The sequence below is a fragment of the Strongylocentrotus purpuratus genome, unplaced genomic scaffold (assembly GCF_000002235.5).
Source record: "Strongylocentrotus purpuratus isolate Spur 01 unplaced genomic scaffold, Spur_5.0 spur5_scaffold_15, whole genome shotgun sequence".
Lineage (NCBI taxonomy): Eukaryota > Metazoa > Echinodermata > Echinoidea > Camarodonta > Strongylocentrotidae > Strongylocentrotus > Strongylocentrotus purpuratus.
In genome coordinates this window covers 18186551-18208733 of record NW_022145600.1, presented here as the reverse complement: position 1 = coordinate 18208733, position 22183 = coordinate 18186551, and the positions used below count along the sequence as shown (strand labels likewise).

The 22183-nt window shown below is 37.4% G+C and overlaps 3 protein-coding genes across 3 annotated transcripts; 2 read left to right on the top strand and 1 right to left on the bottom strand.

The window, feature by feature from the left end:
* The first annotated feature begins 629 nt into the window (after positions 1-629).
* Positions 630-4400, top strand: LOC591199 (protein FAM204A). The gene is made up of 5 exons (XM_790776.5): positions 630-978; positions 1393-1498; positions 1990-2189; positions 2701-2847; positions 3497-4400. Exons 1-5 carry the CDS (start codon positions 688-690, stop codon positions 3596-3598), a joined length of 846 nt encoding a protein of 281 aa, XP_795869.4. The 5' UTR covers positions 630-687; the 3' UTR covers positions 3599-4400.
* A 3791-nt stretch (positions 4401-8191) lies between these two features.
* LOC591217 (E3 ubiquitin-protein ligase RNF103-like) lies at positions 8192-13308 on the bottom strand. The gene is made up of 4 exons (XM_030985735.1): positions 12353-13308; positions 11504-11652; positions 10966-11081; positions 8192-10377 (listed from the first exon to the last, which is right to left on the bottom strand). Exons 1-4 carry the CDS (start codon positions 12585-12587, stop codon positions 8445-8447), a joined length of 2433 nt encoding a protein of 810 aa, XP_030841595.1. The 5' UTR covers positions 12588-13308; the 3' UTR covers positions 8192-8444.
* A 2284-nt stretch (positions 13309-15592) lies between these two features.
* LOC764958 (probable tRNA pseudouridine synthase 1) lies at positions 15593-21495 on the top strand. Its single transcript, XM_030985734.1, has 8 exons — positions 15593-15912; positions 16293-16489; positions 17513-17666; positions 18621-18702; positions 19131-19203; positions 19755-19894; positions 20449-20505; positions 21093-21495. Exons 2-8 carry the CDS (start codon positions 16308-16310, stop codon positions 21248-21250), a joined length of 846 nt encoding a protein of 281 aa, XP_030841594.1. The 5' UTR covers positions 15593-15912; positions 16293-16307; the 3' UTR covers positions 21251-21495.
* The last annotated feature ends 688 nt before the right edge of the window (positions 21496-22183 follow it).

Below are 22183 nucleotides of genomic sequence, written 5' to 3'. Positions count from 1 at the left end.
CAATTAAATATAAAAACAACAAGAACAGTAAAAATCTAAATAAATAGGTTGAAATAAATAAGTGATAAATATACATCACATGCAGAAGTTACAGCTGGGACTGTTCACATTTCACATAACATGATTAATGACAATATCAGATTAAAGGTTGAGAGGCATCCACACAATTTAAAATCACTAAGAGAAAGTATAAAAGGAGAGAGAGGGTGATAGCTAGAGGATCAAGGAGGAGCTGAGAGGTCAGAAGAAGGGGAAGGTTTGATATATAGGAAGAAAGGATAGAAGGGAATGATAGCTAATGATAAGTAAAGAGCAGATAAGTAGGGAGAGGATAATGGAAAATAAAAGCGAGAGGACAATGAACGCGAGAAAAGACAGCTTGGAGAGAAGGGGGAGGGGGCATCAATTATGCACATCCCCCAAATTGACAGATATCAAAGATGATTCACTGTTTTTATGAATAAGAACACGTTTTCTCTAAAAGGGGAAAAGGGGGTGGAAAAGGAAAGAAGAATTAAGGAGCTAATTGGTGGAGGTGGAGGAGGAGGTGGAGGCAGGAGGAGGAAGAAGATACAAAGAGCAGTGTTGGGGGCGAGGGGGCTGATACAACTTACTACGGTATAGTATCTGACTAGTAATTCGTAAAGCGGCTGCCACGCAAAAAAGAAGTCGAATTTTTCATTCAAAATGTTGTCAATTTTAGGAGGCATTCTGGAAGACGAAATATCGTCAGGTTCTTCTGATGATTCTGACCACTCGTCAAGTAAACCAAATCAACAAGATCCTAAACTTGATAACAAAAATGACGCATGCAAATCTGGATTATGTGACCGTGATCCTGTGCCTTCGCAACAGTTTTCGTCCCCTCGAGTTCCGGCGGACAATTCATCCAGCAAGCCGGTAAATGCTGGGAAGGCAGCTGAATCAGCTCTAGCAGGAGACATGACAAGATTTCGCTTAAAATTTGATCAGCTTCAGGTAGATCTACTAATAATATTCTTGTAATAATCAATCTGTGATATTTATCATGATATCTAACAATACAAAAACGCGTAAATAAAGTAAGGAAGGAGGAAATAGACTAGATCCTAGGCCTACATGCAAAATATCTGTGTGTAAAAAAAAAAATCATGATCTGCAAAATTGAATTGTAAATTGTGAAGGCATCAAAACACACGAAAACCAAAAAATTACACATAGGCCTACTCACAAACACTTTATTATCACTGATTACAACTGCACTCGCATAAAAGTTGTAAAATCATAAATCATCCTAAAAACCTGAATATTTCTGCCAAAAATGTGATGTCCGTGAGAAAAATCTGAAAGCCTTGTGAAGTTGTGATAAGAAACCTGTGCTAAGTTTTCAGTATTTCCCACAAAATGTCTTAGAAATTTCAGAAGTTGCAAGAACAACGTATACAAGCAGAAGAAGAGAAAGTTCCTGAGGGATACAAAAGGCGGAGGAGAAGGAGGAAACGCAGACATGAACATCAAGGTTAGAATTTTATGATTTTTATCAGATGATGGGTTACCAAAGTTCACAAGATTTTTGAAAATATTAGAAAATGTGATATTCAATCTAATATTCCTCAAAATCGTTGCCGTATCGAGGGGGGGGGGGGTGTTTAGGGTGTTCAAACACCCCCATTGGCAAACGGGGTATTTAGGTGTTTAAACACCCCCTCCCCTTTGGCAAAGGGGGGTGTTTCAGAATTTTAAAGACGCCCTTTATCTATGTTTCAGGTGTTCACAAATGGGGGAAGACAAAAAAGTAAAACATTTGTTTTCTTTGTTGTGCTTTCATCTTAAATGAGATTGCACTTAAACCTTCAAAACCCCATTACCAAAGTAATATTTGAATCTCATATTTTGAATGGGAGTAGGGTCTATGTACGACATCGAACTAGCTGTACTAAAAAGTTGTACTAAAATCACTCCAGGTATGGGCTCTTCAAATTGTCACACCCATTTCTATCAAATTTACAGAAGGTGAAGGCGATGACCATGGTTGCGATCCTAGCAATAGGCAACAGACTGGCCAGCATGGTACAGATCCATCCACTTCTCAACCAGAAGGAGGTCCACCCAGGAAGAACAGCGAACACTTGGATACACTGAATGAGTATCTTGATGTCAACTCCCATATCAGTCAGGGTATCGACCACGGACACCTTGCACCAGATAAGGTGAGTGTAAAGGGTTATATTGATGTTAACTCTCGCATCAGTCAAGCTACGGATAATGGGCCCGTTACTCTGAATAAGATGAGTATAGAAAGGTACTTTAAAGTTTGCTTGTGTTAGTTAAGGTGCGAACAATGAATACCAAAAAAGGTGCATGTACATGTACCTGATGATTGCTGATGATATATTTGTAATATATCGCAAAGATGGATGCATATGCTGGCATACTTACAGATAATAATGGTTTTACACTTTAAAAGAAATGCATATGCAAATTTGTAAAACTAAAGAAATAATTGTAAAGATCACTGAAAACATATGCGCTGATCAGTTCAAGTATTAACATTTTGTTGTTGTTGATTACTTGAGCCATCAAAGTATGCTAATATTTATCAGTGCAGTACTGCAGTATCATACAAAGGAAATGTTGATCTGACACTTCGGTTAGACTGATTCCTCATGGCAAATACATCGTGGCCTTAACCATTTAATAAATTTTGTTTTTACATTTCAGTCTGGTCTGGAGAAGAGGTTAGACGAGGCTATCGCTGAAGGTGACTTTGAGAAGGCAGAGAAGCTGAGTGAAGATCTGTCTGTGAGGGATTTAGGATGCAGAATAGCAAAGGCTGCAAATGCTCGTGATTACATGAAATGGAAATTGGTAAGGAGCTCAAATCACTCTTTTACTATACAAAAACAGCATATATTGGGGAAAGCTGCTTTTTGAAGATTCTTCTTTTTAGGTATTGGGTTTACCATGAACTGTCAACTAACGGTGTAAAACAAAAGTGTCCAATTCCATTGGCTAAAATGGATGAAGGAGTAATCTGAGATGTTTTGTGTTGTGAGCAGATGTTCTTCATATTTCATCAGTACTTGTAAGCTATTTTTAGCAAGCAGATTTGATGTTGCAAAGAAAGCAAATATTGAACAATAATTTTTTGTAGTATTGAATGAATAAATCACAATTTTGTTATTTACATCCAGGAATGTTTGCATGCAAGAAATATAGATTCACAAAAATTAGAATAGAGCCTTCATTTTACGTGCAAATGAGATACACTTGAGATGCATTTGATTGTATAGCACATACATGACGGGTTACCTGTGGAGAAATGTTTTGAGAGAAATGCTATTGAAAGAGTTCAAACAAATAATTGGCTTGTATTATTGTTCATTATATTTTATTGTCTATAGTGTTCTAATACACAGACAGATTTACATGTAGAGAAATGCTATCGGAAGAGTCCAAACAATAATTGGCTTATGTATATTTTTCATTGCATGTTTTATTGTTTCTTCGCCTACAGGAGAGAGAAGAAGAGAAAGCAGCCAAAAAGAGGAAGAAAAAGAAGAAACTTGCGTGGGGATTTGAAATCAAGAACAGATGGGAGATGAAAGCCAACATGTAGATGAAGCAAGATTTATATGAAGAACAAGTTGGAAAATAACTCCAAAGTGAAGAAGGACCCTCGCTCAGGACTTGACACTAACTTCTTCTTTTAAGGGATTTCAAAATAGAACTTTTTACAGTCTGAATGCATGAGCCCTATATACAAATTTCAAAAGTTTGGGGGTCCAGACTGATATTTGGCCACCCATGTGTCCTGGGCGTCTGGAAGTGTTAATCCATGCTCTTAGCATACCAAGGAGTTGAATGTAGAATACCGGTATATGTCTGTTGATTTAAGGAGGATACACAGATTTTACAGATATATGCTATTTCTTCCATGCAAACATGCCATCAAGCTACTCCAAGAAGTTGATTCATAAACTGGAACTCATCCTTTCAAATATCTTGAGGAATAGATAAACTTTGACATGATCAGGTTTGAAAAAAGAAAAGAAAAAAGAAGAGGAAATGTGGACTCTTGTGACTGATGTTATGTCCATCAAGAAAGTTGTAATAAGAAATTAATGCTGGTATGAGCAAGTTTAGTTCATATGCACGACTTTCACCCTCCCTCCCACACGCCACATGTCAATTTATCATGAATACACAAGCGTTTCCTTTCAATAACTCAAGATGGGGCCGTGTTCATATTTTGACTCCTTTCTCGTCTTTTTGTATTGATCTCTACACTGATGCAGATCATATTTGTTTTGCTTTAGTATTTATAGGAAATTTGAACTGTAAATAAACTGAAATATGAATATTTAATACTGAAAGTTGTGTCTAGACAGTGATTACATTGGTTTTAATTTTCAATTTTACGTCTTTTTATTTTTAATTGGTTAAATAATATCTTTTAACCGTTTTTGTCTCAATGATTTCGAGTTCATGGTCTATGTTGACAGAAGGGACAGTCCGATTATTGGGAGTCCTATGTGGGTCACTGTATGAATTACCGTAAATCTCTGTGTATAAGGCGCACTTTTTTGCCGCCGAAAAAAATTTGAAAGTCGGGGGTGCGCCTTATACACAGGTACAGAAAAAAAAAGTTTTTTTTTTTATATTTTTTTTTTTTAGTTTCGATATATGGCCTGGCGCTATGCCTGGCAATGTCTCCCAGCTCAGAAATCAGTGTGTTGACTCACCATTCAGAAACTACAGCAACACTCTAAATATGTCTGTCATCTTGGTTTGAAAGTAATCTTTCTAATAGATCTCGATATGTAGTTTATACCGGTAATAATAATTCCTCAATTTTTTATTCTATTCATATCATGCAGACTATTGATGTTTGGCATAGAACACAGTGCTTCTGCTAGGTGATGTGATGAGGCTGGTGTGGGACACTTGGTATCATGAAGCCTTAGAGTCTGGACCTGTTTTTAATTTACATTGTTACTATTTATTGTCACAAGTTCACAACTTCAACTGCACCTCGATGTAAAATGAAGGTCCTTCCCCGCATGGGTTTTCGGCAACAAAATAGGGGTGCGCCTTATACACAGGTGCGCCTTATACACGGAGATTTACGGTATTTTCATATCTTGCTCTACCTGCCCTTTGCATTACAGTGTAAAAGTAGATTTCAGCTTCTTTCTTTTTTTACTATCAAAAAAAAAAAAGCAGTTTTCCAAATTTTAATTACATGTAATCATGAAAGAAGTGAAACAAAATTCAATTTTGAGACAAGAACTGGTTTTTTCCTATCTGATATTTATTTTTCTATCCAATTAGGTAGTAAACAGGGTTGCAGATTTTATGAACTCCCCCACCCCCTCTCCTACTCTTTAACTTCTTCACTTTTCCTCTTTAACACATTCTTTTGAACATAGTCAGTTTGTTGTATATTTTTCATCTGGCAAGTGAGCAAAGTGAGCAAAAATAGCAAAGGATATTAGAGAAATCATTTCAGGATTTGCTGAATTTACATTTATGTATAAATAAGGAATACAGTCTCCCAGTCAAACATGCCAAATGATCACTAGATTTAATAACAAACAAAACCTTTTCCTCAAAATAAGTCACAAAGAACAAATCTATGCCTTTCTCTCTTCTTTTATTGTTTCTGTATCTTTTTCACCATTTTAAACACTTTCTCTTCTATTACTATTTTTAACATTTGATGTTAGTTCACCTTGCAATATTTCAAGAGCTTGCTTGTTCTTATGAGTAAATGTATATGAGTATCATATAACAATATCATAACAATATTTAGTATAGAACACAGCTTACACAGTAATGCTCCCATTCACTCTAGCTATGCCCTTTTTGTAGGCTGGTTCCTTTAATTGAGACACTGTATATACAACTGCATGACACCTACATCCGTACAGGAACACACCCGACGGTGGCCTGTACTTAAAGTGAAGAAGCACCAGTTTAGCCCTAACATAGCCTTTGTTCTTGTTATTTACTTATACCATTTACTTTTGCTTCCACCACTTTAATATCTCTTAACCTAATATTTTGCAATGATGAGTACATTAAATGTGCATAATATACAAAACCAAATGCATACATAGACCAATCTTTCTGGAATGCAAACCATATAAAAGCGCAAGTTTTTCACACAGCACAAGTCATAAAAATGTATCACAAAAATATCAAGTACATGTACCTTATCATGTAGAACAAAGCTAAAGAACATAAATACATGTACATACACCAGGGGCGTACGCAGGATTTTTTGAAGGGGGGGGGGGTTTTAAAATCTGGCCCAAAATATTTTGCTCCCGAAAAATTTGAAAATCGTGCCGGCCGAAAAGTCGCTCAGTGGGGGGGGGGGGGGGGGGGGGGGTAAGCGGACACTTTTTTTTTTTTTTTGGTAGTCCAAAAAAAAAATCGCAACGACTCAGCCAACCAAAAAGTCGCTCAGTGGGGGGGGGGGGGTAAGGTCATCTATTTGAGGTCGGCCATGGGAATATTTTTTTTTTTTTTTAAATTTAAAAAAAAAAAAAAAAAAAAAAAAAAAAATCATGGATTCGGATATACATCCTTTGTGAATTACGGCAAATGGGACAGGGGTTGTGTGTCCGGACACTTGAAAACAGAAAAGCTGTCACGTTTGCTGTTGATTTTATGAAAAATAAGCATCAAATAGCACCAACCATCTTAGATATCTGTCCTATATAATAATGTCTTTAAAGATTAATGAAACATTGCATGTAAACTTCTTCAAACTCCCATTTAAAATCAATCAGTCTTGTAAACCAACCTGTCTGGACACACAAAGTGCAGGTATATCATGCGGCGGGATGTTCCATCAGTAAAACAATCTTACATACCTGGGCCTATTTCCACAAAGCTTGTAATCAATAACAAGTTACAATAACTGTTATAAGCTACTGAAATCAAGGCATTTGGTCGGCTGAGAGCAAATTTGTCATAGGATTTTTGCATTTTTTTATTGATAACAAGTTTTTATGAAACGGCGCCATGATATTTATTTGTGAGTTACATTACATTTACACTCCAACTCAGAGCTCGAGAAGTTACTTAATATTTGTATTACAGTTTTATGTCATTTACACAACTATTGCTGATGTATTGAAAAGTTGTTGTACCTAAACAAGCATACATGTATTCAAACATTTGCATTATACATTAATGTTCATGTAAATGGTGTACAAGCATACAAAGTTATCTTATCCATATAGGGTAACTAGGGTTGCATAAATACTATGTTATATTAAAATATTTATTTAAATACTGCTTTTCAATAAGAAACAATATCCAATTGATGTTTTTTTTTTCTACTTAAACATCCAAATTAATTGCCGATAATCATGAACTAAAGAAGTTTTGTTTTCCATTCTTTATAAATTTTTGACCATCAATACATGATTAATTGATACAAGTCATTATAATTTTGAACAAATGATTTGAAACCGGAAGTCGTCCATCAAAAACATAACAACTTTTTCTTATAAAACTTAAACCTTCTTGCAATATCTTTTGTACTACTTAAATTAAGTCTTCTTCTTCTTCAGTAGTATAAACCTCCATGTTGTCGGTGTACTTATCTTCATTCTTTTAAAGTTGTGGAGATATATGTACAGTGCTGTGGAACATCTAATCTATGTGCGGTTAAAAAGAACAGGCGCAATCCTAGCGCAAAGGTCAGCTTAAAAAACATTTGTTTCACAAAATAAACTTTTCAAATAAAAATTGATAAAACTGTTATAAACTGGCTGTGAGTGAAACACTATGGCCTCATCATCCTTTCATGAAATACGATTCCAGCTCAGGATATTTATAGAGATATTGCCCAAACAGCATTACACAGTGCGTCCCAGAAAAAAACGTAACCAAACGAAGACGAAGGACTTCATGCATGGCTGATCGTCAACGAAACGGAGTTAAGTCTTTTGTCAACTCTGTTTGTTGCTACGGCAGGCATCCAGTGAAAACAAATTTGTTTAATGAAATTATGGAAATGCAAGCCTTACTTTAAACAAACATTCCTGGCTCATTTTTCCTGACTGAGGTGTCGTATGAAAGGGCAGAAAATGAACTTTTTAGAAATGTGATTTTCCCTTTGAAATTCAGATACCATTCACAAAATGACTTTTTGGTACCCTCTCTAGAAATTGTTTTTAATCACTCATGCATGAAATATGCATCAAATGAAAGAGGAGAATCCAAGCTTTACAGATATGTGTCATTTATTAATTATAATTGCCATTAAGATAAATGATAAAACATAGATGATTCTCGGTTCATTTTTTTCTGGGACGCACTGTAATGTCTGCTGCAATCCAGACTGGCATTAACACTAGGATATTATACGAGTTGACACCATAATGGCTAGCAACAGAATGAACAATATTAAGGAGAAGCTACTGGATGCTCGCATGAACAATTTTTTATTCCATATGCTTGGACAATTTGGAGCCTTTCTTCTTGTAAGCTGGCCACCTGCATATGGGGCAAACATGGTTGCCGTTGTTCAGCCAGGCAACAATGCACTGCTGATGGTACGCATGGCCACATGGCAGTCCACACAACTCAGCACCATTTGTATAGGCTTCTATGCAGATGGCACACTGTGCATCGTACAGTATACCCTCCGGCCAGGAATCGGTGTGCGGAGACCTGGATTTTATCCTGGAACTAGTTTTGGGTTTCGCGTCTTTCGTGCAATTTTTTGGGGAGTGCCTTCTCGAAGCTACAATGCAGTTGACGTTCTCCCTATCTTTGCTTTCTAGTGATTTTGCACTAGCATCAGGGGTTTCTATTTCTGTTTCTGTTTCTTTTTCAGCCTGTGGACATTCTAGCTTTTCCTGACAAGTACATACCTCATGGGAAAATTTTGATTCAGCTTTCTTCATTGCTCTTTCTACAAGATCAGAACCTGCCCCCTCTAACTCTGCTTCTGACCTATTTACACCATCTTCCTTTTGAAATTTAGGTGTTGATCCCTGGAAAATACATTTTTCGTGTTCAGAATCAGATCGGGTTATAGATTCTGGCTGTGTGCAACATGGTTTTTCTTGGGGCTCAACAACAAAGAAATTATCTTCACTATCACCTCTATTTTTGCAGAAATTTTTTCTTTTCATTCTTTCTGACTCAGGGCAAAGGTCATAATCACTTCTGCATTCTTGACTACAGTTAAATAAACGCTGGTGAACCTCCCTACATTTCTTTGTATGATGCCTACACATCATAAAACCCTTTTCGGAATCGGAGGAGTCGTTACTGGATGAGGGATTCTGAAGCCACTGGCAGCTGTATCGCCAAGTCAGTAGATCCTTGATGTAGTCGTCCCGTATTAATGGATGCAACCATAGGTCTGGTACGCCCATCTGATCAATCAACAGGTCCAGCCCTTCTTCCGTGTGTCCATTGCGGGGGAGACCGTTTCGGAAAGAAGGTGAGGGCCGGAGGAGAAGACTACGGAAGTCCACCAGCGAAGCACGCAACCACATAGCACTCGTCATGCTGTCTTCATTTGTTGGAGCCTGTATCTTTTTGGCGACCCAGTTCACGGCGACGCAGTAGAGAAGAAAGGATCCGATGATGATATAAGAATGTCCGGAATACATCATCCAGTCTTGCCGAAGTTTTCCTATCAGCCATGTTTGGGAGGACAGTCTCAGCATTTTATATGAATAATCTTGGACCGATGCCAAGAAAGGCAGTTGGATGATCCCTAGCAACGGTAACCACAGCAATATGAGAGTGATGTTGTATTTGCCAATTGTCCACAGAAACCCGCATATCCTTTTGGCTATGCCTCCTTGGATGAGAAATAAACCCATGAAACAAATAGCATTCACATTGATAAAGGTTAGAACAAAGATATCATTTGCCTCTGGTGAGAGAATTTGAAGGTATAAATCGAGGGCGCTATACGTGCAATACTCGCCATTGTTTTCGCCATAAACTTTCTTTCCTTCTGGTGTGACAATGATATAGGATGGGAGCCAGTATTTCTGAGCACGGTTGTCGAGGACATAAAATGTCTTGGAGTCACTGACAAAAACAAACTTTACACGGCCCGAATACTTCAAATTGAGGGCAGAAAAGAATACCGGTGGTTCCTGGTTCCTGGAGAAAAGAACAACTTTCACTGCAACGTCACGATTAGACTCCAGTTTATCCCAGTCGTACTCTTGTCCAAATCCCCTTTCAGTATTGACTTTCTTGGCTAGCTCCAAGTAGACCCAGTTGATGATCTGCTGGGCTTTGCCTTCCGATGTAAATTTTGCCATGGTAACTTGACCTTTGTGCCTGTGACCTTGGGGCATGGCCAGGAGTAAGAGAGGCAGGTTCCAATTCTTCCGAGGACAGATGCTGCAGAAAGATAGAAATATGACAAAAATGTTGACTCAAGCTCTGTTTTACTACAAAGGTCTCCTCGTCTTTCTTTATTCTACATTGCACTGTTATGATTATACTCTATTATATTTTGTTACATGTGATTTCTGGAAGACAAATAATTTCATACTTGATACTACATCTTACCCTAAAGTTAAACTTAGCCCATTATATACTGGATAACACCAAAACCTAGAAATAAAGGTTGAATATCATATATGTCCTAAAATTAAGAAACCAGCAATCCAGAAGAAATTGTCATGATAAATGGTCAACACAACAGAAATCTCAATGGAAAAACTTAATTCTTTGATAAAGAATGTTGCATGATATCATGCACACTAAATCTCTTTCAAAGATAAACACTGACATTTGATAAATGTACTACACAAGCATGTATTTTGAACAACATCATAAGATACTCAGTCACACTGTTTTTCTTTTGGATGCGGACAGACTACACAACAATGTGTCCCCATTAAAATTGTATCCAAAAGTGACTTAAAAAGACATGGATCTACTCTAAAAGAAGAGGATCTATTTTATGTTCCATTGTATGTTTACCTTGGTTCGATAGAGCAGTCGAAAGTTCCATGTCGTATGCCAAATCTAGATAACTTTTTCACCACAGTTGACCAGGCTCTCTTTCCAAGTAGTGGTCCAAAGTTCCTTGGAATAACCTGAAATGGAAATAAAGAAATCAGTAGAGGATCAAATAAGACTTCAGTACATTATCATAACATTCCTTTTTTTTTATCTACATGATTAGAAGCACAAAAAAAAAAATGAAATTAGAGAAACAAATCAGTGAAAAATTATGAATGAAGAGTTTTGTGCCATGGACATTACAATGTTAAAAAGTATATTTGGGGGACATAGATATAACGTCTTAATATGTAAACATGTCATTATGTATGAGTGTGAAATGCAACATTCATACACTCATTTTTTTTCTGCAGGGGGTAAAAACATATATCTTTAGGGTCTATGCATGAGCCAACAGGATTTTTTTTTTTTGATGGGGGGGGGGGGGGGGGGCGGGGGGTTGTCAATTTTTATTTTTTAGAGCACTTAAAAAAAAATATTGGGCGCCTGTTATTACCTGCACAAGCCAAATACTATCTTTCTTGTCCTCCACCTCCTCTGAAAACTGGGCGTGGCTGCTGAAGGTCGTTGTGGTGGGTTCCTCCTCCTCCTCCCTCTCCGAAGCATCCTGTTCCATCATCAGGACCTCGCCTTCCATCACATGCCCTGACCACAAAGAGAAAAGGACAGCAACAATATTCAATTTTTAATGAAATTCTAGATATTACATGCATAGTTTTACTCTTGAGATGAATGAAAGATGTCTGGTTATGAATGTTAGATTTTATCGATTCAATTTTTTTTTTTTTTGGGGGGGAATTACTTTTAAATCCGATAATAAAGCTATGGAGCAAGGCATCTGCCCCTCTCCTCCCGAATCCCCCCCCCCCCCCAATCTTCTGCATCACTTTTTGTTATTGACACTTGACAGACCCATGAGATGCATACAAATATATCCTTCAATGACATGCAAATTCAGAATAGGAGCTCCATTTACTAAATCATAGCTAGAATTTTTTTTTCATAGGCCTATTATTAATCTTCAGTGAAATAAAAAGACATTTATGAATCGCTAGTCAATTTGATTTAATTGCAAGGAACCCTATAAAACTGAAGCAATGCCAGTGTAGACCGAAAGCTTCAGTCTCTCTAATCGTCGGTTGTTCCACTGAGACTACGTCTGGCTCCACTAGACCTCCGATTAACAACAAATGTCAGTTTTATTAAAGAAATGACCCAAATCAGATGGTTATTTCTGTCTATGCCAGTGGTGTTTTCCTAATCTTGATTAAACTTTATCTAGTTATTGGCAGTATATGGTTGACGAGATGCACCATAATTCTCTCTGAACACACTTAGCACTTACCAGATTCCTCCACAAGTTGCGTCAGTTCTGCTTTATCGATCACCCCTTCGTAGCTCAGCCCTCGCCCATCTAGAAGACTCTTTAACTTCTTGACGCTCAGCGAGACTGGATCGATCAACTTCATCATCAGCAAACCCGTCTGATACCAAGGAATATACTCCAACATCCGAGCCAGCAGGAATAGAAGCGTGGCATACACCAACAAAAACACTATCTTCTTCATGAACATCTTCATATTTGAACTAGATGAAAGTGATTTTCAGGGCAGAATCTCTTTTAGTCTTCAAACTCCTTGATTTGATCAAGATTATTCAATCAAATTGCATCTCTCACATTCCCCATGGCAATATGTGCATAGTTTGCACTTGTATCATTATCAGGTTTCAGGAAATATACATGTAGTTGTCAGATCAATTACCGGTAATGATTAAAATCTCTTGTTTCAGTTCTCCCCGACGACGCCCCTTCTTCTCGATTCCAATCCCAACTCCCAGATTCAATGCATCTAGCTGAGCTGCGCGCGAGCTCGACACCCTCTCCAAATAAAGGCTTACGTGGCCTTAACAATTTATGTGAAATGACCCTGCGACGCGGCACCACATCACAACACAAAGTCCATTTACGAATGACGCGACGTACTTTCAAGTTTCAGTTGGAAGATAATCCTCTTTCTCCTATTGGCTTTGTGTCTCGAATTAGCTCATTAAATGGTAGAACAGTCTCATGATAGATTATCATCTACGGTCACGTTGAGATCATTTGTTGAGAGTATTTTGGTGATCGTTGAAATGTACATCGCGTCGACTCGCAACTGATTACACGTACGATCGATGTTATGTTGTTGACAACCCGGAAGTAACTTCCCTATCTAGGAGCAAAATGTAAACACACAAAAGCGCGCGGACCTTTAAATCACATGACCAGACTTCTGATGTTGCGGATATGCGCACGACGATACTGGTTGGTGGTTAATTTACCTGACTGCTAAGAAAGCATAAATGCTTGACTTGTAAGTAAGCAACTAGACGGTCGACGGCTTTAGGTCCTCTCCGAGGGACTGTATTAATTTGATAAATCTGTTTACTAATGTTACGCGATGTTACGCATACTTTTTATAACTCAACGTTTCTCTTGACGACTGAAAACCTTGCAAGGGGCCTACCCGATATAGCAACACTAAATGTATAGAAATTGAATTCCATCCCTATTGAATTTTGCCTCTATCATTTAGGCCTACCTCCATCCCCTCTTCGATCACGGCTCCTTTGATCATCTGAAGAAAAAAAGAAAAAAATAATAACAATTTTGGGCAATTACGTCGGCAGTGGCCAAGATCGATTTTCTCTACGTTTCCTGTTTAATATGGTTCTTTTTTTTTTCAATTCAATTCAATTCAAAATTGTTTATTTTAAATCTTTGAAAACTTTCAACTTTCAACAACAATTTACAAACAAAATTAATAACACAAAATGTAATATATACCAAAACATAACATGATGTATTGAATCTGAAAAATAAATCAGTGTTAATACGAAAAATATAGCTTATTGCATCAAATGGAAACACAAATTAGAAAGAAATAAGAATTAGCATAAAGTAACATAGTCCTACTGAAATCATGTGAAAGAAAAAGGACTGAAGTAACTAGTAAGCAGTAAACAGAGCAAGTGTATCTGGTGGAAAATAGAGAGTAGAACTGAAAAATGAGGAGAAAAGTTTGCAAATACGATGTAAATTATTAAAATTGAGTGGGAGAGATTTAAAGACTGAGGAAGAGTAAAGGCTGAGAGGGGGAAAGTTATAGACAAAAAGCATATCTAGAAAGCGAAAATGAAAAAAAGGTGCATATAGGCGGATAAGGAATTAGGGAAGGGAAAAGAAGAAGAAGAAGAAGAAGAAGAAGAAGAAGAAGAAGAAGAAGAAGAAGAAGAAGAAGAAGAAGAAGAAGAAGGAGAAGAAGAAGAAGAAGAAGAAGAAGAATAAGAAGAAGAAAAAGAATATCGAGAAGAAGAAGAAAAAGAAAATGAAGAAAAAGGAGGAGGAGGAGGAGGGGGAGAAGGAGAAGCGGAGACGGAGAAGAAGAAGAAGAAGAAGAAGAAGAAGAAGAAGTAGAAGAACTTAAGGAGAAGAAGAAGAAGAAGAAGAAGAAGAAGAAGAAGATGAAGAAGAAGAAGAAGAAGAAGAAGAAAGGGAAGATAAAGATAAAATATTTAAACGAGTAAAAGAACAACAAAAAAGTGAAAATATACAACCATGCCTAAAGTGGATAAGAGATGGGGTGAAGAGGGTGATATACTAAACAATACTTCTAAATGGATGACGAGTGGCCGCTTAACAAGATAGTTATAATTCTACTGGCTTGCTATTATAGTATATGAAAAAGTCTATTCAGGCCACAACAACAGCAAAATCAATCATCACCACCTTTATCCTGAAAAATATAAGAAAACACAAACGTTATTGGAGGCCTCTATTTTTTTAAATCCAAACTAAATTGAGCACTAATTGAGTAAAGTGAAATAAAAAGATGCAACTGACTGTACTTAAATAAAATAAATTATGCATACGACATTAGATGTAATTCTTCAGTAAATGTTAAAAAAAAAAAAAAAAATGTCTACCTAACGTAAAATGCTTTGCTTCGTATCCAGGCTGTCTTCCTAATTAGTATACAAATAATGAATGGTTATGAGTTCAATAGTGCGAATATGTTCATGAGTTGAAAGATTAACATTCTATTCAACGAGGCGTCAGCCGAGTTGAATAGAATTAACGTTAATCTTTCAACGAATGAAAATATTTGCACTATTAAACGAATGAAAAACATTCATTATTTGTTTTATACAACATCGAAGAAGACCTAATAGAACGTTAATCAACAAATTATGCTTTACTCCTTATAAATTACAGTTCGAGTCAAGCCTTCTCGATTACATGCAGATTGCCTTCGCGTCAGATACACGCAGGGATACGCGCGCACACATGCAGCAGAGAGATACGCAGTCTGCATATAACCAAAAATGCACGGCGCATATAACCAAAAATGCACGACCGTGCAATATACCATCTATTGAATATCATGTGACCAACAATCGTCCAATCAAATGACAAGGATCCACGTAGGTGTTGTATAAACAATAATATACGCGGCATATCAAAGGACTAGGAGAGAGGGGAATCCCCTGACCTTGTTCGAGCTAGACACGTGTGCGCACGCACATCATCACTACACTGGTCGTATGTATTTCGATGGAAATCGTGCGCTGATAACTCGTACGAATTTGTTCATTTGGAGCATGTCTGAGATTTATCTTTTATGATTCATATTCAGTTTCCGAGTTTATATCTCTCAGTCTTCTAGTATTGAAGCAGAGCAGTTAAAGTAAGCTAAGTTTATCTGTCAACTTTCAAGAGCGACGTGCACCTGGACTGAATGAAAGCTGGTCGACCAGACTCGGGCAATTCACGACTCGATGTGTGGTGAGTGGGCAGTGCAGTGTTAGTTTTTTGGTCACTTTGGTGACAACTAGCAACTGGCGAGTCAAGCTTCAACTTCAAGGGTAAGATATTTGCAAAAATATGAATATCAATAACCACTATAAATTTCGTTAAAGATGTATGTAGATCAGTAGTAGATGTATTATTATTATATAAATGTTTGTAGTGACTACATGCATGAGGAGGCACGATAGCGCAGTCGGTAGAGCAGTGCAGACTCGTAATCTGGTGACCCGGGTTCGAAACCAAGGCCATGCGCTAGTGCCCTTTGGTAAGGTATTAATCCTCGGAGAGGACCTAAAGCCATCGGCCATCTGGTTGCTTTAATACTAAATTACAAGCATTTATGCTTTCTTAGCAGTCAGGTAAAACTCCACCACCACCACTTAATATGTATATTCCTTTTTCAATGGTTCCATTGCATTTTTTATTTGATTGACAGCCAGAAAGCTGAAGGATGGAACACAACATCATGATGCGTCTCTCAAGGTTAAATGGCCTGTTTGCTGTGAGGAAGCCAATGGGAATCACATCAGCGAAGGTAGTGGACAGAGTGAAGGCTGCATTGCTCAGAGATCTCAAGAAGGTTGAGACATCAGCAGACCTTGCAGGAGAGGAGCAGGTTTGCAGTGCTCTAGGGTAGGGTATAGCTTGAATTATTTGCCATATATGTCATGAATGATGCTTTTATAGTAGGCACGACCAGCCTAGGGAAACCTCCCTTTGTGAAAGCCATGCACCCAAATCGAAGAAGACAAAAATATGGGTAGGCCTATAGCTTAGAATGATCTAATAATATATGATAAAATAGGGTTAGGGTTAGTGTTAGGTAAATATAGTCTGAAGTATCTATAGATTATATTGCTGCTCAGGACTAGTTCTTGCATATGCAGCGTGCTGGACTGCAGACCAAAGGATCCAAGTTCAAATCCGCCCAGAAAACATGTTTTTTTAAAGTTTTAAGTTTATGTCAGTGATGTGATGTTCTGTGCAATGTCAGAGTGTTTGATTTGATGGACAGCATGCAAGAGTATGAATAGATTGAAGGAAGAATGGAAGGAGAGAAGGGAGAATGTAAGGTGGCTGTAGCAAAAGGAAATCTTTCCCCAGCCTACGTACAAAATCTATATGTGAATTCCGTCATTCAAATGAGGATGAACTATGAACTCTTTCCGTGAGCAATCAATGATTTTATTTCAGATGCTGTCTGGCGATCGTTTCTAATGTCATTTTAGGTCTGCTGCAGATCATTCATCAGCAGCGACGAATTGTAGTCTAGTTCTAATTGTGTCTACTAACTTCAGCAGAGTTCCAATGAATCCTGAAATATATGTATTCAAATTGTCTAAATGCTTAGATTATGCTTTAGTCTAGTGTTCCAAGTTTGGTTATTTACATCTATGTATTTAATTAAAGCAATTTACTTAAAGGCCCACTGTACTACTTGTAGCTACTTGCTCCCTCTATATAGGAAACAAATCAAACAATGCGTAATCAGTGACCATTGGTCCCCCATGATCCTCTTTTTCTTATGTTAATTGAGAGCTGAGTTGATGAGATAGCCACCTGTCAGTGACCTTCCTGGGTGGTCTAATCCCTCCTAGCCAAACTAGTACAGATGGGCTTTAAGATTATAATTTATAATTTACTTTCCTCAACCAGGTGTTCAGACAAACAAAGAGTCGATGGTCAAAGATGGATTAAGCTCCCCAAGATGGGTCATGGAGGAACTCTAGATATGAACGCTACAGGGGTACTTGTGATTGGATGCGGGAGAGGAACCAAGTTACTCTCATCTTACCTTCAAGGAGGGAAGGTAAATCTTTTTTTTTACCTCCCTCTTAGTTCTTACATACTTGTAAGTGCCTTTGTAAGACACTTCTTTTTCAGAAAACATGCTGCAGCTACAATTGCTCCATGGACAATGGACAATATCCATGTAGGTTCTTGTACTTAATATCATTTCTATCATCAGTTTAATGTTGTTATTATCATTATTATCATTATTATTTTTAATAACTTTTTTTTTCTTCTTATCTGTCTGTAAATATTACTATTTTTAACTTATTAATTTTGTATATGTCTGTCAGGGACCCCACTGGAAATAAGCTCTTGAGCTTTCGTGGGTTATCCTGTTCAAGCTGACTTAATTTTGATCTGTTGGAAGCTTGGCGAATAAAAATTATCAATCAATCAATCAACAGAAAACACGATGGCAACCCTACCTCATATCTTACTAAAGTAAAGCCATGAGCATTTGTCATGAAAGCAATGAGGAGCACCAAATAACAGGATCTCTTCTAAAACCCTAAAGTTTTATTTTATTTTATAGTAGCAGTGGAAAAAAGGGAATGAAATTGTGCCAGGTATTCTTATGATTTTGACCTATGAAAGTCACATTAACTTTGCAGTGTGTGAGTTCCACTAGCACTTCCTAGGCGACATCATCATGGCATGTGCTAGTCTAGTACATTTTCAAGTACATTGCAACAAATTTGCAGTTTCATGTGTGCAATTGGAGAAGGTTTACTTGAAAGTAACAACAAAAACATCCAAACAAAAATGAAAAAGTCAGTGATTTATAATAAATTGAGGTACCGGTATATTGATTGTGTCTGTTAAAGGTCTCATGGCAAGTGCTAATCTAGTACATTTTCGTTTGTGTGCAATTGGAGAAGGTTTACTTGAAAAGAAAAAGAAAAAAATCTAAACAAATGAAAAAAAGTAAGTGATTTATAATAAATTGTGGAATTGATTGTGTCTATTAAAGGTTTATAGGGCCCAGGGAAGATTAGGAAGAGCAACAGACACGATGGATGCATCTGGAAAAGAAGTAGAAACAGCACAATTTGGTGAGTGAACTTGGCTTTTTTGTGTGATGTGTAAACAATAGTACAGCTCTTTTGGGGGCATGGGAAAAATAAGAGGGGTGGGGTGGGGGAGGGGGATGTTTTTAGGCAAATCTACTCTGGCATATATAAATTACACTTCCGAGTATGAAAAGGAAATGTGAAAAGGGAAAAGACATGGGAAAAGTGAGAGGGGTGGGAGGGGGGATGTTCCCACAGCAAATTTACACTGGCATTTATGAATTACACTCAGAGTATGAAAAGGAAATGTGACCATCATTTTCACATTTCTGGATTGCAATTAGTGTAGGACTTCCAATAATAAAGTAAAATGTAAGAACATTATTGCATACAACTGTTGTTATTCTAAAAAGTTCTTCATGTATCTTTTAATGTAACAAATGATATAATTTGTGTTTAATCCAATACAGATCATGTTACTGACTCTTTATTGGAGAGGTGCCTGGAAAGCTTTGTTGGTGATATTTTTCAAGTTCCCCCTGTGTGAGTAAAACAAGATATATGATTTCCTGCTTCAATCTGAACCTAATGATGTTTCAATGCTACTAGTACTATGTAGACATAGATCTGTTTCTAATTACATTCCCTTTAATAATACTGTTAGCTTCTTTTAAAAACTGTGTTTATTCCATGGAGTTAGATAGTTGAGATAGTAATTTGATGTGATCTTTTCTTCAAACCATTTGACCGTATAAATTTTATTTGTCAGTAATAATGACACAAACAAATCCTGACATGATTTCTTTTTATATAAAATAGCAAGAATCTAGGAGTTTCATTGTATATAAAACAAATGATACACGTTTTCATTCCTTTATTGCAGGATCCATCCACTCTTGTTGAGTCTCTTTATGCAACCATCGAACAAAGCCATCATGCACTGTACAATAGGTGCATACAGCCTCAACTCGAGTGTAGATAGATCGCATAATGAACTCATCACCGTGCATCATTTGTATAGTATTGCATTGTATAGTACTCTATTGTATTTTCGCCCTAAGGGAAACTAATTGTACCTAAACATACAATGACAGGTATTCAGCCCTGAAGGTGGATGGGGAGCGCATGTCTGACCTAGCAGCAAGAGGAGAGGATGTACAACCTAAACCGGCAAGGCCAGTCAAAGTCTACAGTTTACACTGCCAAGGATTTCAACCGCCAGATTTTGATATCAGTAAGTTTTAAATATTGCACACTTCTCATGTATTTATCTCTTTTGTTTGTGGGAAGTGGGGGTTGGGTGTATAATGTACTCTCAAGTGTGCAGAAGAAGTATTTCAATTGATCATTAGGCGAGAGGGTGTGTGAGAAGAGTGAGAGTGGAAGAGAAAGAGATACAGAGAGAGAGGGGAGGGGGGAAGAAGAAAGGAGGGGGAAGCACCACACAGACCCCCTGGAGGGCAAGAGAGAGAATGAAAGAGAGAGAGAAAGAAAGAGGGGGATGAGAGAGGAATAGAGCAAGTGATTTAAAGGACAAAGCTGAGCAAGATCAAGAGACATAGGGAAGGGTAGGTAGGGGGTGGGGAGAGAGAGAGAGAGAGAGAGAGAGAGAGAGAGAGAGCACATTTAATAGAATCGTTATTATATTTTCATTATTCTATTTACCTTGTGTACTGTACAATTTATTTATTTTAACAAGTTTATGTATCAAACCAGCTATTTGTTGCTATAATTATTTCCATGTATATCACATGTCTTCCATATCTTTCCTTTGCTAATTCTGAATAGAAGTCCACTGTGGAGGAGGGTTCTATGTCAGAAAACTGATCCATGATGTAGGTAAAAGTAAGTACACATATTTGTTGTTTTTAAAAAAAAGAATGAATGTTACTCTTTACATTTTATCATGCTGCCTCAGTCTTAATACTGAGAAAAATTGCATGTTTGAGGTCTGAAGAAAGACTGTTTGTTGTTGCATTATTGCCATTACTTTCTGAAGTAGACATGGATCTTTTGAGAGAAGAAGAAAAAGGAGAAGAAGAAGAAGAAGAAAATAATGAAGAAGAAGAAAATAATGGAGAAGAAGAAAATGAAGAAGAAAAAGAAGACGATAAAGAGGAGATGAAAAGAGGTTAAATCAGAGTCTGCCTGTGGATATTAAATTATATAAAATGGCCATCTTCACCCGAGGCACTAATGGGTAATTCACCTAGCTCAAATTTTTACATGCAATGGCTAAATTTGTTGATGTTAATACTGTAATAAATTATGGAGAAGGTTTTTTGTGTAGTGATGGGGGCTTGTAAGTTGTACAAAAATAGACTCACAAAAGTGTATTGTTCATAGTTTTTGCTGTAGTGAAGATCTTTGTTTTGTTTTGGGTAGAACAAATTTGATTCAACTTCTAGGATGTGTACCTATATTTCCTTCAGGTCTTGGAACTTGTGCCTTCATGACGGGGCTCTGTCGGACAGAGCAGGGCTACTTCAAGCTGGACCAGCATGCATTGCCAGAAGAGAAATGGACTTTGAAGGATATAACAAGGGCACTTGAGGAATTCCATAGCAACATGGATACAGGCGTTAGGTGACCAAGACCAGGGACCTACTGACAGCTCTAATATGGCTTGAAGAGCAAAATCCCTTTCCAAGATGGCCAATCTATTCACGACAATAAACTAGAATGAATAGGTGTCATCACATAAACAAGAGGAACACCTTATCACTCCTGCTCTGTCTTGTGTCAATCCAACTGTGGACCAAGGTGCTCAATGCAGGATTTAGGACCTACTCTCTCTCTCTCTAAGTGCCATATCGATCGACTTTGAGGATAATGCTGTTCCACAACCCTCGGTTCCTAGCCTTCTCTATTAGCACCACTCCCAGCTCTTTCACTCTCTCTTTCAATAACTTCTGCAGACTGTCCATCCAAAGTATCCTCCTTCCCACAATTTTCCCTGTCAAAGCAAGATTCTCTAGGTCTTCTTTACGTGTAATGTGACCCGTGAACTTCAACTGCGTAATCAACATCTCACATATCATTTTTCTACTGCAGGTTCTAATTTGTACTACAGTTTAAAGGACTTTCCACTATTAAAGTGTTTGACTGATCAAGTATTTATGAGAAACTGGAATGCAGAGTGTTCATGACATGAAACAAGTGAACAAATTGCACTATTAAATTTGTGCCATAATGTATAGTGTCATAAATAGATGTCCTGTGCAGCAGACCTCATTTTATATCGGAAGTAAACAACCACCTGGATACCAAGTTAGTTTCAATATATGTAAAAGCAGAAGATGTGAGGAAGAGATCGATGGCAGCCTTGGGAGAATTATATTAAGGATAAGAGGAAAACGAGATGTAGGAAAGGAGAGTAGAAAGTTATGAATTCAATCAAAAGCAAAATGGCAACTGTGTATTGGCTCTTTAAGAAGTTGACACTTGCCTCTATATTCAGGCTACATTGTATCAATGTATAAATCATCAAGTGTTACACATTTTTGTAATAAAACATCTCTAT

What these genes read in the sequence shown, in the direction of transcription:
- LOC764958 (XM_030985734.1), top strand. Translation starts at nt 16,308, where the DNA reads ATGGAACACAACATCATGATGCGTCTCTCAAGGTTAAATGGCCTGTTT. An exon ending in AGTAGAAACAGCACAATTTG is followed by an intron (nt 18,703 to 19,130) that starts GTGAGTGAACTT and finishes AATCCAATACAG; the next exon opens with ATCATGTTACTGACTCTTTA. An exon ending in GATCCATGATGTAGGTAAAA is followed by an intron (nt 20,506 to 21,092) that starts GTAAGTACACAT and finishes TATTTCCTTCAG; the next exon opens with GTCTTGGAACTTGTGCCTTC.
- LOC591217 (XM_030985735.1), bottom strand. Translation starts at nt 12,587, where the DNA reads ATGAAGATGTTCATGAAGAAGATAGTGTTTTTGTTGGTGTATGCCACG. An exon ending in ATAGTATTTGGCTTGTGCAG is followed by an intron (nt 11,082 to 11,503) that starts GTAATAACAGGC and finishes TTTCCATTTCAG; the next exon opens with GTTATTCCAAGGAACTTTGG. An exon ending in GACTGCTCTATCGAACCAAG is followed by an intron (nt 10,378 to 10,965) that starts GTAAACATACAA and finishes ATCTTTCTGCAG; the next exon opens with CATCTGTCCTCGGAAGAATT.
- LOC591199 (XM_790776.5), top strand. Translation starts at nt 688, where the DNA reads ATGTTGTCAATTTTAGGAGGCATTCTGGAAGACGAAATATCGTCAGGT. An exon ending in TAAAATTTGATCAGCTTCAG is followed by an intron (nt 979 to 1,392) that starts GTAGATCTACTA and finishes AAAATGTCTTAG; the next exon opens with AAATTTCAGAAGTTGCAAGA. An exon ending in ACGCAGACATGAACATCAAG is followed by an intron (nt 1,499 to 1,989) that starts GTTAGAATTTTA and finishes TCAAATTTACAG; the next exon opens with AAGGTGAAGGCGATGACCAT.